Raw genomic sequence first — 13,379 nt, 5'->3', positions numbered from 1 at the left:
TAAAACCATTTTTAACATATTTAATCATATGGACAAATCTAACACAGTAATTACAGTAAGTCTCTAAAAAACAATTGTCTAATGCATTTTTCTATTGAGGTAAGGGTACCCCTACTTGTTTACCACCTTAACATTCCCCCCCTTAACCCCTTAACGTTTTTGTCACTTTTCTGCCTGATATTACACACCTACTATATTTTGAGGATTTGTATTAAAACAATACTTAAGGTTTCATGTTTAGTACCTGTCAAAATATAATGAATAAAAATAATAAAATTGTCACTTTCCTGAACTTTTCATGAACATTTTAAAATCGATATTTTCCTGAATACAAGTCAACATTTTGTGTCCTTCAAACCTTTTGTTTTATCACGTTTGTCTAGTTTTTATGTCTATTGTCAATAGTATATTGTAGTATTTAGGGTTAATTCCTTTTACTGATCTGAAATTATTAAGTAAAGAAGAGATTGAACAGACAGCTTCTTTAAGTGTCCTGTAGGACAGTCTCCAAAGCCCTCAATGTTTTTAGAATGTAAAAAATATATATTTTACAGCAGAGAAAATGAGTTCTGTATCACCTACACTTCTAGCTTGTAATTGTTAAAGTATGTACTATCACCATGTGTAGATCCAAAAAACTATCTAAGACCATTAGAAATAAGTCAGTAAATGCAGATGTGTCTATGAAGGGATTTGAAATGTAAAAATGTCTCAGAACAATTAAAAATCAGCCATTCCACTGTCTGGAAAATCATTTACAAGTCTAACAGCTGCCAGCTGGCCATATCCTAGCTCAAGAGTGAACCATACGATAAATATGTGTAAGGAAATCTCCAACAATCTGAAAATGTCATCACAGGATCTGCAGGTAACTCTTACCACAGTTAATGTCAAAATGCAAAGTACAACAACATGAGAATCCCCACCTGCTTAGCGGTTAGGCAGAATCCCCCACCATGGCAGTCTGAATAACTGCACCAGGACACTTCACTGAAAGTGTTACACACTGTAGTCTGATGTACCAGTCACTCTCTTGTTATCTCATGTATTATAAGTGACTTTAGCCTTGTCTCAGACTGGAATTTTATCTCAGATCGCTCTAATTGGTGGCAACCCTATGATTTACAATTTTGGTATTGAAGCGGGTGTCTCCCTGGTGCAATGGAGAATTGTCCTGTTGACATGGCTGGTTCAGCGGGAATTCCTAAACTGGAAAGACTGCATTGAAAGTGACGTTTTGCAAGCACCTCCCTGTATAAACCACAATGGAACAATTGCCAAAAATAACTTTTGTCTGTACCATTTGTCTGTTTGATCTTCAGGCTAAAATCTAGTGATTCAACCCTTAAAATGCAGTGAGTCACTGTAAAATTAAGTCGAGTTGCGCACAAAAACAAGGGAGAGGTGTGATGGAATCTTGTAGGAATGTGTGAGAAGTAGGACACCTAAACATGTGAGAGTATTCCCTGGTTGTCTAAATCAATATTGTTATTTTTATGTTGTCGTGTATTATTTATATCTATTTCTAGTTTTTCCCCACTTTCTTCCCAGTTTGGAAGGCCTACTACCCAAACCAGTCATTAGGACTACCCCTGTCAGTAATGCACATGCCTCCTACAACACAGGCAACTGCCACTGGGTAGTGAGCACACTCAGAGGAAAGCGCAGTGACCCAGCTCTGATACATCAGCTTTACATCAGAGATTAACAAATTAAAGTGTTTAATATCCAATCATAAGGAACTGCAACAGATTTCTTAGGGAAGTGGTGCATTTTTGGAAACAAGACCAGGGGTGCCAGTATTTTTGGCCATGACTGTACATTTAAAAAGGATATGAGATTTTTTGTTTTTTCACAAGTACAGTAAAAACACTTTCTTAGTGTGTGTGTAAGAACCGCAACAGTGCATCATTTCTGAGTGTGAAGAGGATGAGGAAAGCCATCAGACACACACCCAAGGCATCAGACAGAAAAGGAGTGATAGTTGACCAGGGGCTATTAAAAGGCGGATGCTTTCAAAACCTGTTATTTACTCTCTTTCAAAATTATTAAAACATAATTAGGATGATTAGACGTCTCTATTGTTGGTTGTTGTCACACTGAGTGCTCTTTTTCACTTTTACAGTGTTCAGTAAAGCCAGTCTGTGTATAAAATGGCCTTGTAAAAATCTAATTGAATTGGATTCCATTTAAGTAAATCAAGAAGTCATGTAGTTGTGCTCCTATAGTAACTTCCTTTCAAGTGTCCATTGTATTCAGACATATTTGTGTATATGAGTTTGATTTTATACCGTTTATGCCATGCTTTTATTTGTAGGAGAGGTGGGCAGGTACTTTAATTAAAGCAACAACAGCTATGGATAATGTTGTAGTACTAGTAGTAGTAGTAGTAGTAGTAGTAGTATAATGGAAAGTGGCATAATAGTAGCAGCAGCAGCTTTGGATGATGTCATAATAGTGGTATTATTAGTAGAAGTAGATGAGATCCTAGTAGGATAAGTACAAGTGGTAATAAATGATATAGTAGTTGTAGAGGTAGCATGTGATATATAACAGAATTAATACTTAATTAATTAGTAGATGTAATTAGTAGATGATATGCTGGTACTCATATTAGCAGTAGCATATACTATTGTATTGTCACAGCAGTAATAGTAGTAGTAGTAATAGTAAAATAATAGCAGTAGATGTTATTACTACAGTAGTAGTTGTTGTTGTAGTTGTAGTAGTAGTAGTATAATGGTAACAACAACAGTTGATAGAACAGTAGTAGCAGTAATAGAAGTGGTATAATAGTAGTAGTAGTAGCAGCAGCAGCAGCTTTGAATGATGTCATAATAGTGGTATTATTAGTAGAAGTAGATGAGATCCTAGTAGGAGAAGTACAAGTAGTAATAAATGATATAGTAGTGGTAGCATGTGATTAGCATGTGATATATAACAGAATTATTACTTGCAGTAGATGATATGCTGGTACTCATACTAGCAGTAGTATATAATATTGTATTACCACAGCAGTAATAGTAGCAGTAATTGTAAAATAATAGCAGTAGATGTTATTATTACAGAAGTAGTAGTACCGTATTTTTCATACTATAAGATGCACTTAAGATCCTTTTATTTTCCCCAAAATTGCATTAAGAAACAGTAAAGCCACTCTGCCAGAAGTACAGAGTTATACATGAGTGTCAGTTTAGTTCTCCAGCACCGGGACTGGAGAAGTATTAGCATTAGCCGCTAACCGCTCTCACCTCAGTGGGAAGTATTATCAACCTGTAGCCTGCTTCTAACCCCGGCTAGCACTGCTAGAGTGATTAGCTGCTAATGCTAATGCTCCAGCCTTAGTGCTGCAGAAATTCAGGAACCTAAGCTTACTGTAAAAAAAATGTAAGGAAAGCACTTTACTCAACCAAATAAACAGTTTTCAATAGAGAAATCTGTGTAGATTAACATCCATCTCGATCCAAGTCTTTTTTTATTACAATTTTCCCCTCCACCACCAGGCCTTTAGACCTGCTGCATTAGAAGATCCTTATAGTGTCTCTTAAAATGCGCCTTATGATCAGGTGCACCTTATGTATGAAATTTGACCAGAAAAAATACATTCTTCGATAGTGTGCCTTATAATATGGTGCACCTTATATGGGGTGAAAAATACAGTAGTAGGATTAGTGATAGAAAAAATAATAGCTGTAAATGTTATTATTACAGTAGTAATAGCAGAAAGATTAGTAATAGTTGAAATAATAGCAGTAGATGTTATTGCAGTATTCGTAATAGTAGCGGTAGTAGTAGTAGTAGTAGTATTAGTAGTAGTAGTAGTAGTAGTAGTAGTAGTAGTAGTAGTAGCAGCAGTAGTAATAATAGCAGTATGTCATTACTGTAATAGTATTTTAGTAACTGTAGATGATATCTAGTAGCAGTAGTAGATCATCAAAGCCAGGGTTGAACATGCATGATTTAGTGCTCTCCAGGGTTCAGTTTCTGAAGGTACTGTGTAACACACTGTGTACTTCTTCATACATCCACATATTAGTCTTTGCTATCACTTCATTTTAGCAGTTTTAGTTTTCTACTTTATCTTTAAGCCCACAAACTATCAGTCTTATCTTATCCTATTCATTCGTCGTGCTGTACGTGTTCAAAGTAGCTGAGTAGTTCATTTGTTGGTAAGGAAAGCTTATTAAAGAAATTACTCTAATTATAAAATTCATGTTTACATCTGTGTTGGAGAAAAGCCCAATAAGAAAATCATGATATGCCTAAACAATGACGTTTTTGGTGTGATACCAGGGGGAAAATCCAAGAATAGGCCTAGATGTTTGTAATTTACGTAAATCACCCGAGGGCACGAAGCTGACGAACTGGCATTAATTTGAAGACTATTTTAGATTAATTTGAAGACAGGATCTAGTCCTGCCCCTGCTGCAGGCATGATGGGTGTATTTCTTTCTATATGTAATGAAACAAACATCTTTTAATAAGTAGTTTTATCACTCTTTAATTATTGTGCCTGAATGCTGTAAGTGCCTCATTGTTATTCCACATTTAGATGCTGCATGAGAGCAGTGGCACTGAGTGCAGATCAGCCATTTGTTTGTTTAAGGTGTTTAGAATTTCTGAATGTTGCCAGAAATGTTTTTGAGCAAGCTGGTACAGGTCCTTGGCATTTAGCTTTAAATGAAGATGAAGGCTATGAGCAAGCTATTGATTTGTGTTATTTTTGTTTATTTACAGTGAACAATCCAATTCCATCCAACCTGAAGTCTGAGGCCAAAAAGGCTGCTAAGATCCTGCGAGAATTCACAGAGATTTCAAACAGACAAGGTCCTGACAAGCTAATTCCAGGTAAATGTCCTACCTTTCATTTTTATGGTATTCTAGGGAGGAAATTCCACTTTCATAAATATTAAATGTGAAAACAAGAATTATGATTTAGTATAAAATAAAGGTTCTTTAGACGTGCACATCTCCACATATTAGCATTCCACAAACGACTGTTTATATTGACAGGACAAGAACTAGTTCTGTATGGTCTCCTATGATTTTTTCACAAGAAAACACCTCACAGCGTCTACAGGCAAATCACTTGATGATTAGTTGAACAAATTTGCATGTAGTACAAAGATTCTGTCTTTTTAACAAAATCATTCTTTCTTTTAAAAATGACGGATAGCAGCCTTTTCCATTCGTTTAACTATTATGCTTAAACCCTCTCAGGTGATGAAATTGACTTACCTACTTTTCTAAATTGCAACCATACCTGACATAGAAGCCCAATTACTAAGAAGTATACTATTATTATTTCTGTTGATTGCTGTCATCACTGTACGTGACTTGAGCAAACTATTTGATCATGTGTCTTACGTGACTGGGCGCTTGTTGTCTTGTAGCCAGTTGCACTACTCTGGACCATGTCGACCACAGATGTAGTCACTGGCATCTTTATGTTCCTTCCTTTACCCTGTTCTCAAATTATCAGGACCACACAGGACCACCAAAGAACAGGTTTAATTTGGGTGATGTAGCATTCTTAGCACTGCAGTGATACTGACATGGTAGATGTATGTAGATGAGTCACAGCAGTGCTGCTGGAGTTTTTAAACGCCTCTGTGTCACTGCTAAACTGAGAATAGACCACCAACAGCACAAAGGTCATAATATGCTGTAGGGATTGTGTATGTCGACTCCTTTTTAGTGCACTTTAGTGCCACTGCCTCTTGCTTAATAATGAGACATTAAATACATATTGGCCCACACTTTACAATTAGCTAAAAACCTTGTTGTTTAAAATTTCAAACTTAATTGGCTTAAATAGACATCTTTTTATTTTGAAGTTGTTTTTATTCAAGATGTTGATTCATTCTTACTGTTCTTACTGAAATTCCTTCATTATACTGTAGTCTACAACTCCCTAGGCTAAAGATCACCAACCATCACAGCAAGGTAGATGTTCATGATTATATGCTGCATTCTATGAGTTCAGGAACCTACATTCTATATCTGGATACTAATTGAAATTTGCATCTAAATTCTTCTGGAGATTTAATCAACCCTAGTTTAAACTTTTTTAAAAAGTAGATCTTGGGCTCACATTTTTAAGAATGTCTGTGGTTGTCTGAATGTATATAGAATGTTTGTCAACCCACTGCGATACAGGTTAATCCATCAATCAGTATTTGCAATCCATATTTTTCTTTTCAGTTTTGGATTAGTAATAGACTTGCCATACCCTTTGCTTCTCTGTCCAAAGCCCACGTGATTGCCAAAGCAGAAGGACTAGCCATCTTATCCGTCATCAAAGCTGGGTTCATGATCACTGCTCGAGGGGGCAGTGGGATAGTGATTGCTCGCCTTGCTGATGGAAGTAAGTTAATTTTCATTTAATTTCATTCCATTATATTATATTACAATCACATTATACTACCTCTGGTTTTATAAGATTGCAAAAAATACAACTTTAGCATGACTGCAAAAATACAGACTTTTGCTCTAAATCAGCACTATTTTAGTCTAGACAATTTACTGTCCCAGAAATAATTACAATAAACAATTAATTATTCTTAATTATTATTTCCTGAATAAAAACACCGTGGGTGATCTTGAGATCAGCAAAAAATATCATGATAAGCCAATAATATAATTATAATATAACACTATTTTTCATCAGCACAAACTTCACAGTATGCAATTTGTCCAGTTATGGACGTGATATAGCGTGACACATCATTCCACAAAAAAGAGTAAAGAAAGATTTAGCTTTCTCACTTAACATGGTTGAAATATGTTTATATTCTGCTGAAAGATTCTAGCTATACCAATATAGAAAATTTATAGTAGCTCATCTAGTAATTTTTAATGCAAGATTTATCGACTTCTCAGTCTCATCTAGCAAGTTATTTCAAAAAGCAGACTAGTCAAGAAATTAGCAACATTTTGTAAAAACCTACAGCTGCTTCGCACAGAAGGGAATCACACTGTTGAGGTAATATATTGCTGGAATATTCAAATGTTAGCTAAGTTATATTTTTAGATTATAGTATTATAGCTAATATCATATTCTTTAAAAATCAAGACATAAATAGATTGATGCTACTTAATATATTTAATGGTAAAAAAATAATAAAAACAAAAAAACGTGTTTGATATTGGGCCTTTAGCCAAATTTAATTTTAGTGCATCTCTAGTAGAAATTTGAATTTAGATTATGGTGAATATTGGGTTATAAAGAAGCTCTTTCTGTAACTCTCAAACAGATCACATTCTAGTCCATATTATTTTGATGATATATCCAGAATTATTGAAGCTAAAACTGGTGAATAAGAACACAAGCAATACGAATATTACCACCTCTTACAGTTTTAGCATGTTGCCATTATAATACTGTACAATATTAATAGCTTAATGCATGTTTTAATGTCTGGCTTTGAACTGCTTATCCGGTTCCCTTAGCTGTAGTTATAAATGAAAAGGGAGCAATTATTCCACACCAGACATGTACCAGACATGGCTACTTGCCAAATTAGTGTGTTTTTCCTTTGAAAGATGACCATGTGTTGCTGAAGCAGATGAGTTGAGCTGTCTATTGGCTGTGTCCTCAAGAGATCTGTTCCCTCTTTTCCCTTGGTTTCTGTGACCTTCTGTGAACTTTCTTTATAGATTTTTTAAGGGAAAAATGTAAAACATGCTGTATATGTCATGTCTATATATCAGTACTGAATGCAGTTTGGAGTATAGCCATTTTGGCACTTGCCGTGCATTCTTCCATTCCATTTTGACTATTATTGCTCCCTCAGGCATTTAGGTGTAAATATAGCATACTGTATGTTGCATTGGTGACTACTGTCAGTGGTTTTAATGGTATGAAACGTGAGGGGACTTTTTTTTGTGTTTGTTTCCGTCATTTATCTGCTTCTGGTAATTTTCTTGATTAGCAGAAAAGGTTTGCCAACATTCGGAAATCATAAGCATTTTTTCATAGGTTACAAGGACACAATTTTTTTAAATTTAAAATTTATTTAAAAAAATGAACAAATCTAAATCTTTGTATCTTTAAAACAAAACATGGTCACCATGAATTGTAAATGTTTGCAACTCTTGGTGAACCATATTTTTATCAAATGCTTCATGAAATCTCACTTAAATTATGGCTGATATCCAAGTATGACTCCATACTTGTGTTGTAGGACCCATTTTTCATGATCCAAATAAATTTGTTTAGCTAAATGCATCCAACCAACAACGATTAGCTGACTGCATGTCCTGTTTCTCTTGTAAAGGAAACACAATGTAGCGTTATTTTCTGACTTTTTTTGTCTTTTTACATAGGATGGTCGGCTCCGACAGCCATTGGCATTGCTGGGCTTGGTGGAGGATTTGAAATTGGTTTGGAGGTAGGTTTTACTTCTTTCTTCTTTTAATGTTCTCTTGTTGTAATAGAGGTGACTTCCAACCCTTCTTTTGGAGAGCTATCTCTCACACAACCTCATTCAACAAATCAATGTTTTCTGAAGACAGTAATCAGGATTATTGTTACATGACATGAATACAGGTATAAATGTTCGTATTCCCTCATGGAAGTTAAAAACACTATACCCTCCCCTTTAAACATATTGTAACAGTGAGACCAATGTTGTTATTTCTGCTCTTTCTGGGCTCCTGACAGACCCCAGCATGTTCCATTCAGGGCTTTCACTTACCTTGTTGGATTACGAGACACAGAAAAAACAAAATATTTATTAATGGATCTGAGGGAGAACATATTTGAACTGTAGAAAAAGGTAAAATGGATATAAAAGGATGTCCATTAATAATGCCAAATTCTTAATTTAGCAGGGTTCGGACTGTAATAAAGAAGTGGAAAATCAGGGATTCTGATAGTAGACCAACCAGGTAGACAAATATAAAATTTAGCCACAACTGCCAGAAAAAAATGTTTGGGACACAGCGAGAAACACAAAAATGTCAGGTGCCATAAAGGACTCTCTAGAAATAAGTTTTGTGTGTTTTCAAGATGCACAATAAGGAGCCACTTGAAAAAAGGCCAACTATCAACATTTCTAAAACAAATTTATATGGGGTAATCAGACCAAAATTGAACATTTTAGCCCAACATTTTTTCAGGAACTGGAGGCATTTTCCCCAAATGAATGGACAGCATTACTATCTGAGAAAATAAAGTACCTCATTGACATTTACCACAAAATATGTAAAGCTTTTGCATCCAATGTCTGCAAGTAGTGCTTGAGGAGCTTTGTTCACAGCTGTTATGTTATAGCAATGTCTTATTCCATTTGTTGTTTGTGAAAACAAGACACGTTACAAAGTGTACAACCCATGAAGTGGTGCTTTGGAGCCAGGCTGGTTCTACAGGAGCTTCACTTTATTATTCCACTGATTTCTCCTGCAGTTAATAAATAAAGACCCTGTTGGAAAGACCTTAAACAAGACATCTAAAAAAAGGGTCTCATAACTCTAGCTACTGGCTGCCCTTTGCCTTGACTGCTGACTTTCTGCTGAAGTATTACACCCCCAAAAACTTCCCTTTCCCTTTATACCAGAGCTATTTGCAGCTTTGGCACTGGCTTTATCATTTTTCAACGTGCTGAGCGAATCCTCCCATCTCAGGCCCAGGAAATCACGAGATTGTGCTCCTGCTGAGGTCATTTGTCGGCATCAGGAAGAGAAAGTGGATTACTTTTAATGCCATGTGGTGCCTCAGTTACAGTTTGGATGACTCATTGTGTACTAAGTTCCTGTGTGCGGTTTAAAACCCTTGATTCACTTCTTGCAGTAGACTTACAGCTTCAGTTACAAGTGGTTAAAACTGCTGTACAACATGTTACTGCATCTGAATCCCATCCAAATCTTCTCACACCAGCCACCACTCAGACCAATTAAAGAAGCACGCATCAACTCTGCTTTTTAGATGTTGTGCCTGATGACAGATGCACAATAGATGTCAGGGTGGCTGTCAGAGTGATATATGAGCAGATTAACTACTCAGGAGCACAGTGTGGTTAGTAATTCATGGATGAAATCTTTTTTTATGGAGCATGGCTTTTACTATTCACTGTGATGGTAAATTGAATTGCTGATGGGTGGCTGGTGATTGTTGTGGCTGATACACAGTCTAGTTGAGTGTTTCTGCATACAATTTAATGCAATATACAGTATACTATGTTAAGAACAGCTTGAAGTAATCAGCAAGTGTTAAACACAAGATTAGGAAAGATACTGCTCAAAAGTTTTTACCTTTTTTCCATTTTTTTTCGGGTCCAGCAAATAACCTGAAGTGGTACAAAAAACTGTAAACTTAAATGGTACAAAAAAGTCATACTAAGTGTATACTGTAAAAAGGTATTTTATTATCCTAGTTAGTTAGTTGGTTAGTTAGCTAGGTAGTTATCTGTTTGGCGTTTAGTTAGTTATCTTGTTTGGTGGCTCTGTAGTTAGTTAGCTAGCTAGTTTGTTAGTTAGGTAGATACTTAGTTAGCTTTTTACTTAGTTTGGTAGATAGCTAGTTAGTATTTACTTTGCTAGTTTGTATTTTGTTAACCTAGCTAATTAGTTAGTATTCAGTTAGCTAGTTAGTAAGTCTTTATTGTTTTGTATTAATTGAGCTCAAATGTAGGTAACTAACTAGCTAATACTAGCTAGCGTAACTAGCTAGCTTAGCTACTTATCTTAACTAGCTAACCTAGCTAACAAGCTAGTTAACTGGCTGGTTAGTTAGTATTTATTGTTTTATATTAATTGAGCTAAAATAATGTTTATAAAGAAAATAATATATTTTGATTATCTGGGGTTAGTATATATATTGGATTAGTATTTATTGTTTTATATTAATTGAACTAAAAACAATGATTATGAAGAAAAATATATAATTTTTATTTTATTTTTCCTTCCTTTTTTTTTTTTTTTTTAAACCTGGAAACATTTATTTCTGTTTCTTAAAAAAAAGGTTATTGAGTAGGCCATGTCTGTAGAATCCGGTTTACTCTTTAGGTGTAATGCTATACCCTCACTCTTTTGTTTCACTGTCTTTGTTAATTGCTTTTTATCTTCAGGCGTCCGATTTTGTTATCATCTTGAATCAGCGCAGAGCAGTTGAAGCCTTCAGCAAAGGGGGAAATCTCACATTTGGAGGAAATTGCACTGTGGCCGTTGGGCCTCTTGGCAGGTAGGAGGTTTGACATCACTCTCTGTGCCAGACATCTTTAGCTTAGTGCCAGCTAGTGAGAGGGGAGCCTTACAATCACTAAATGAGATGGAAATGTGGGCATTTACAGTGCATATTAAGCTTTAATAAAAAGTAATAAGCGAGTCAATTGGCTTTACAGTTTTTTTTTATGTGGCTGCTTTAGGGCCGGTACAGTTACTTTTGGAAATCGATAGCTGTCCCCCGAGGCTGCACACAGGCTTGATGATGTGCTGCTGAGACGATGTGTGTTTATTTTGATAGTAGCTTCAAATGTGTGAGAGAAAGGGGGGAAGGAGGGGAAGTGGACTAGAAACTAGGTTTTGGATTATTGGTGAGTATTTGACTTGGTTTAGCAGTGAACAACATTGATCACTTTTATTTCTCATTAGAGAGTACGGAGGCTTCTTTCTGTGTTAAATCTGTAATTATAGGTCTCTATTTTGGGGACGAGGAGGTAGTATCGCCTCTTGCTTTTCATACTGTAAAAAAATTCAAAGACAAGCTAACTCTCTTTCTCTGATGGGGATAAATATAGCTGTCTTTTGTATTGTGTTGATTTTAATTTTGGCATCTCAGGAGCCCTATTACCCCTGATGAAAGGTGATTTATATAGTGATCAGATCCGGTAGTGCTGCCAGCACCAGCTCTAACCGGCAGCTCAATTATCCATCATTCAACAAGCAGCAGCACGTACAGACAGTTCTGTGGGAATTATATATAATGACGGGAACCTTTACTAAGCACTATATTCCTTCAAGAACCGGTGGTTTGATTGATAGCTTTATTGCCATAGAGCGAGTTGTCTGCTTTTAAAACAGTGACTGTGCACTTTAGCAACCGATCCAGCCAACTTGTTTTTGATTGAGAAAAAAAGAAGGAAAGAAAAAATGGTATATGCCTGCATCTCACGATATGATATCAGCATTGGATTATTATTATTTAAAAAAAATCCCTGCTAATGACTTTAAAAGTGTAGAATAACTTTTTAGTATTTTTTACAGTATCACATTAATTTCACGATATATTATTTTTGTACACAGTCTTTTTGTGATGAAGCAGGGTACAATTATTTAAATACCCTTAATTTCAGATTGTCCACAGTCTATTTCATTAAACATGTATTTGAAAAATATAATTTATTCTGAATATTTCTCTTAAAAAAAAACTATTATAAATGACTAGATATCAGAAGTTAATATTTTGATGGGTATTTCAAGTTGATTAGGAGCAAGAAGTGACTGAAAAACTGTAACTATTTATTTATATTACTTTTTAAAAAGCTTTTTAAATGTTTTTGTTAGTTACTGTTCTACAACTTTTTTGCTTAATTATGTTTTGGATGCTTTAAAATGTAAAATTTAATCCATTTCTACAAATATTTGAAACCCAAACAAATGTTTGGAAAAAGCAATTCCAAACATTTGAACAGTAGACTGGCTGGTACGCTGAAGAGAGGGACTGGCCTGGTATAATCCCTCCATTTACTGTAGGTTTAGAATGTGGATTATGCTGCAGTCTGCCTACATGCCCATCTGACTAAGCATCTGTGACAGGAACTTAGAGGCTGATGTGGCGTTTCGGAGTACAGCCGCCGTGTTCTCCTACTGCAAGTCCCGCGGACTCTATGCTGGAGTGTCTCTTGTTGGATCGTGCATAATTGAACGCAAAGACACAAACAGAAAGTAAGTGTTTTAAATTATTTTCGAATTAGGTCTACAATGTTGTGCAATGTGACTTTCTGTTTAAAATGGACGTTCTTCTTTTTGCAGTTTTTTTCATGTTTGCTTTACTTTTATTTCTGGAAGGTTCTATGGTCAGGATATTCGTGCATCTTCTATTCTTAATGGAGATGTAGAACCTCCCCCTGAAGCTCATGATCTTTATGCCATTTTGGATGACTATGCAGAAAAGTACTCCAGTGAAAGGCAGAGCAAATATCTCCGGTCTTCCAGCAAGGTCAGTGTTGATAGTGTTCTGAATGCAGATCGCTATAGCAGTGTTCGCATGCTTATCACTTCTTTTCAGTGCCTTAAAAGGCTTTGGTTTTGTGAATAAACAGAAACAGCTGTGGGTCTTATCTGCTGGCTCTGTAGTCTGATTGTCAGGTTAATAGCTGTTTGCTGTTTCATAGTTGACACAAGTTAAAACTTCTGTTCATCATGTATTTGACACTTTG

The 13,379-nt window shown here is 35.6% G+C and overlaps 1 protein-coding gene across 1 annotated transcript in view; it reads left to right on the top strand.

Annotated features, from left to right (window-relative positions):
- The window catches only part of sh3yl1 (SH3 and SYLF domain containing 1), a 54,247-nt gene that overhangs the window by 14,796 nt on the left and 26,072 nt on the right, over positions 1–13,379 (top strand). Inside the window, exons 2-7 of the mRNA XM_022672829.2 lie at positions 4,738–4,848; positions 6,254–6,367; positions 8,329–8,393; positions 11,070–11,182; positions 12,757–12,885; positions 13,009–13,159. Of these exons, the coding sequence (XP_022528550.2) occupies positions 4,738–4,848; positions 6,254–6,367; positions 8,329–8,393; positions 11,070–11,182; positions 12,757–12,885; positions 13,009–13,159 (683 nt within the window). The remainder of the gene's footprint in view (positions 1–4,737; positions 4,849–6,253; positions 6,368–8,328; positions 8,394–11,069; positions 11,183–12,756; positions 12,886–13,008; positions 13,160–13,379) is intronic.

The sequence above is a fragment of the Astyanax mexicanus genome, chromosome 14, assembly GCF_023375975.1.
Source record: "Astyanax mexicanus isolate ESR-SI-001 chromosome 14, AstMex3_surface, whole genome shotgun sequence".
Classification (NCBI taxonomy): domain Eukaryota; kingdom Metazoa; phylum Chordata; class Actinopteri; order Characiformes; family Acestrorhamphidae; genus Astyanax; species Astyanax mexicanus.
This window is presented reverse-complemented; position numbering and strand designations above follow the sequence as displayed.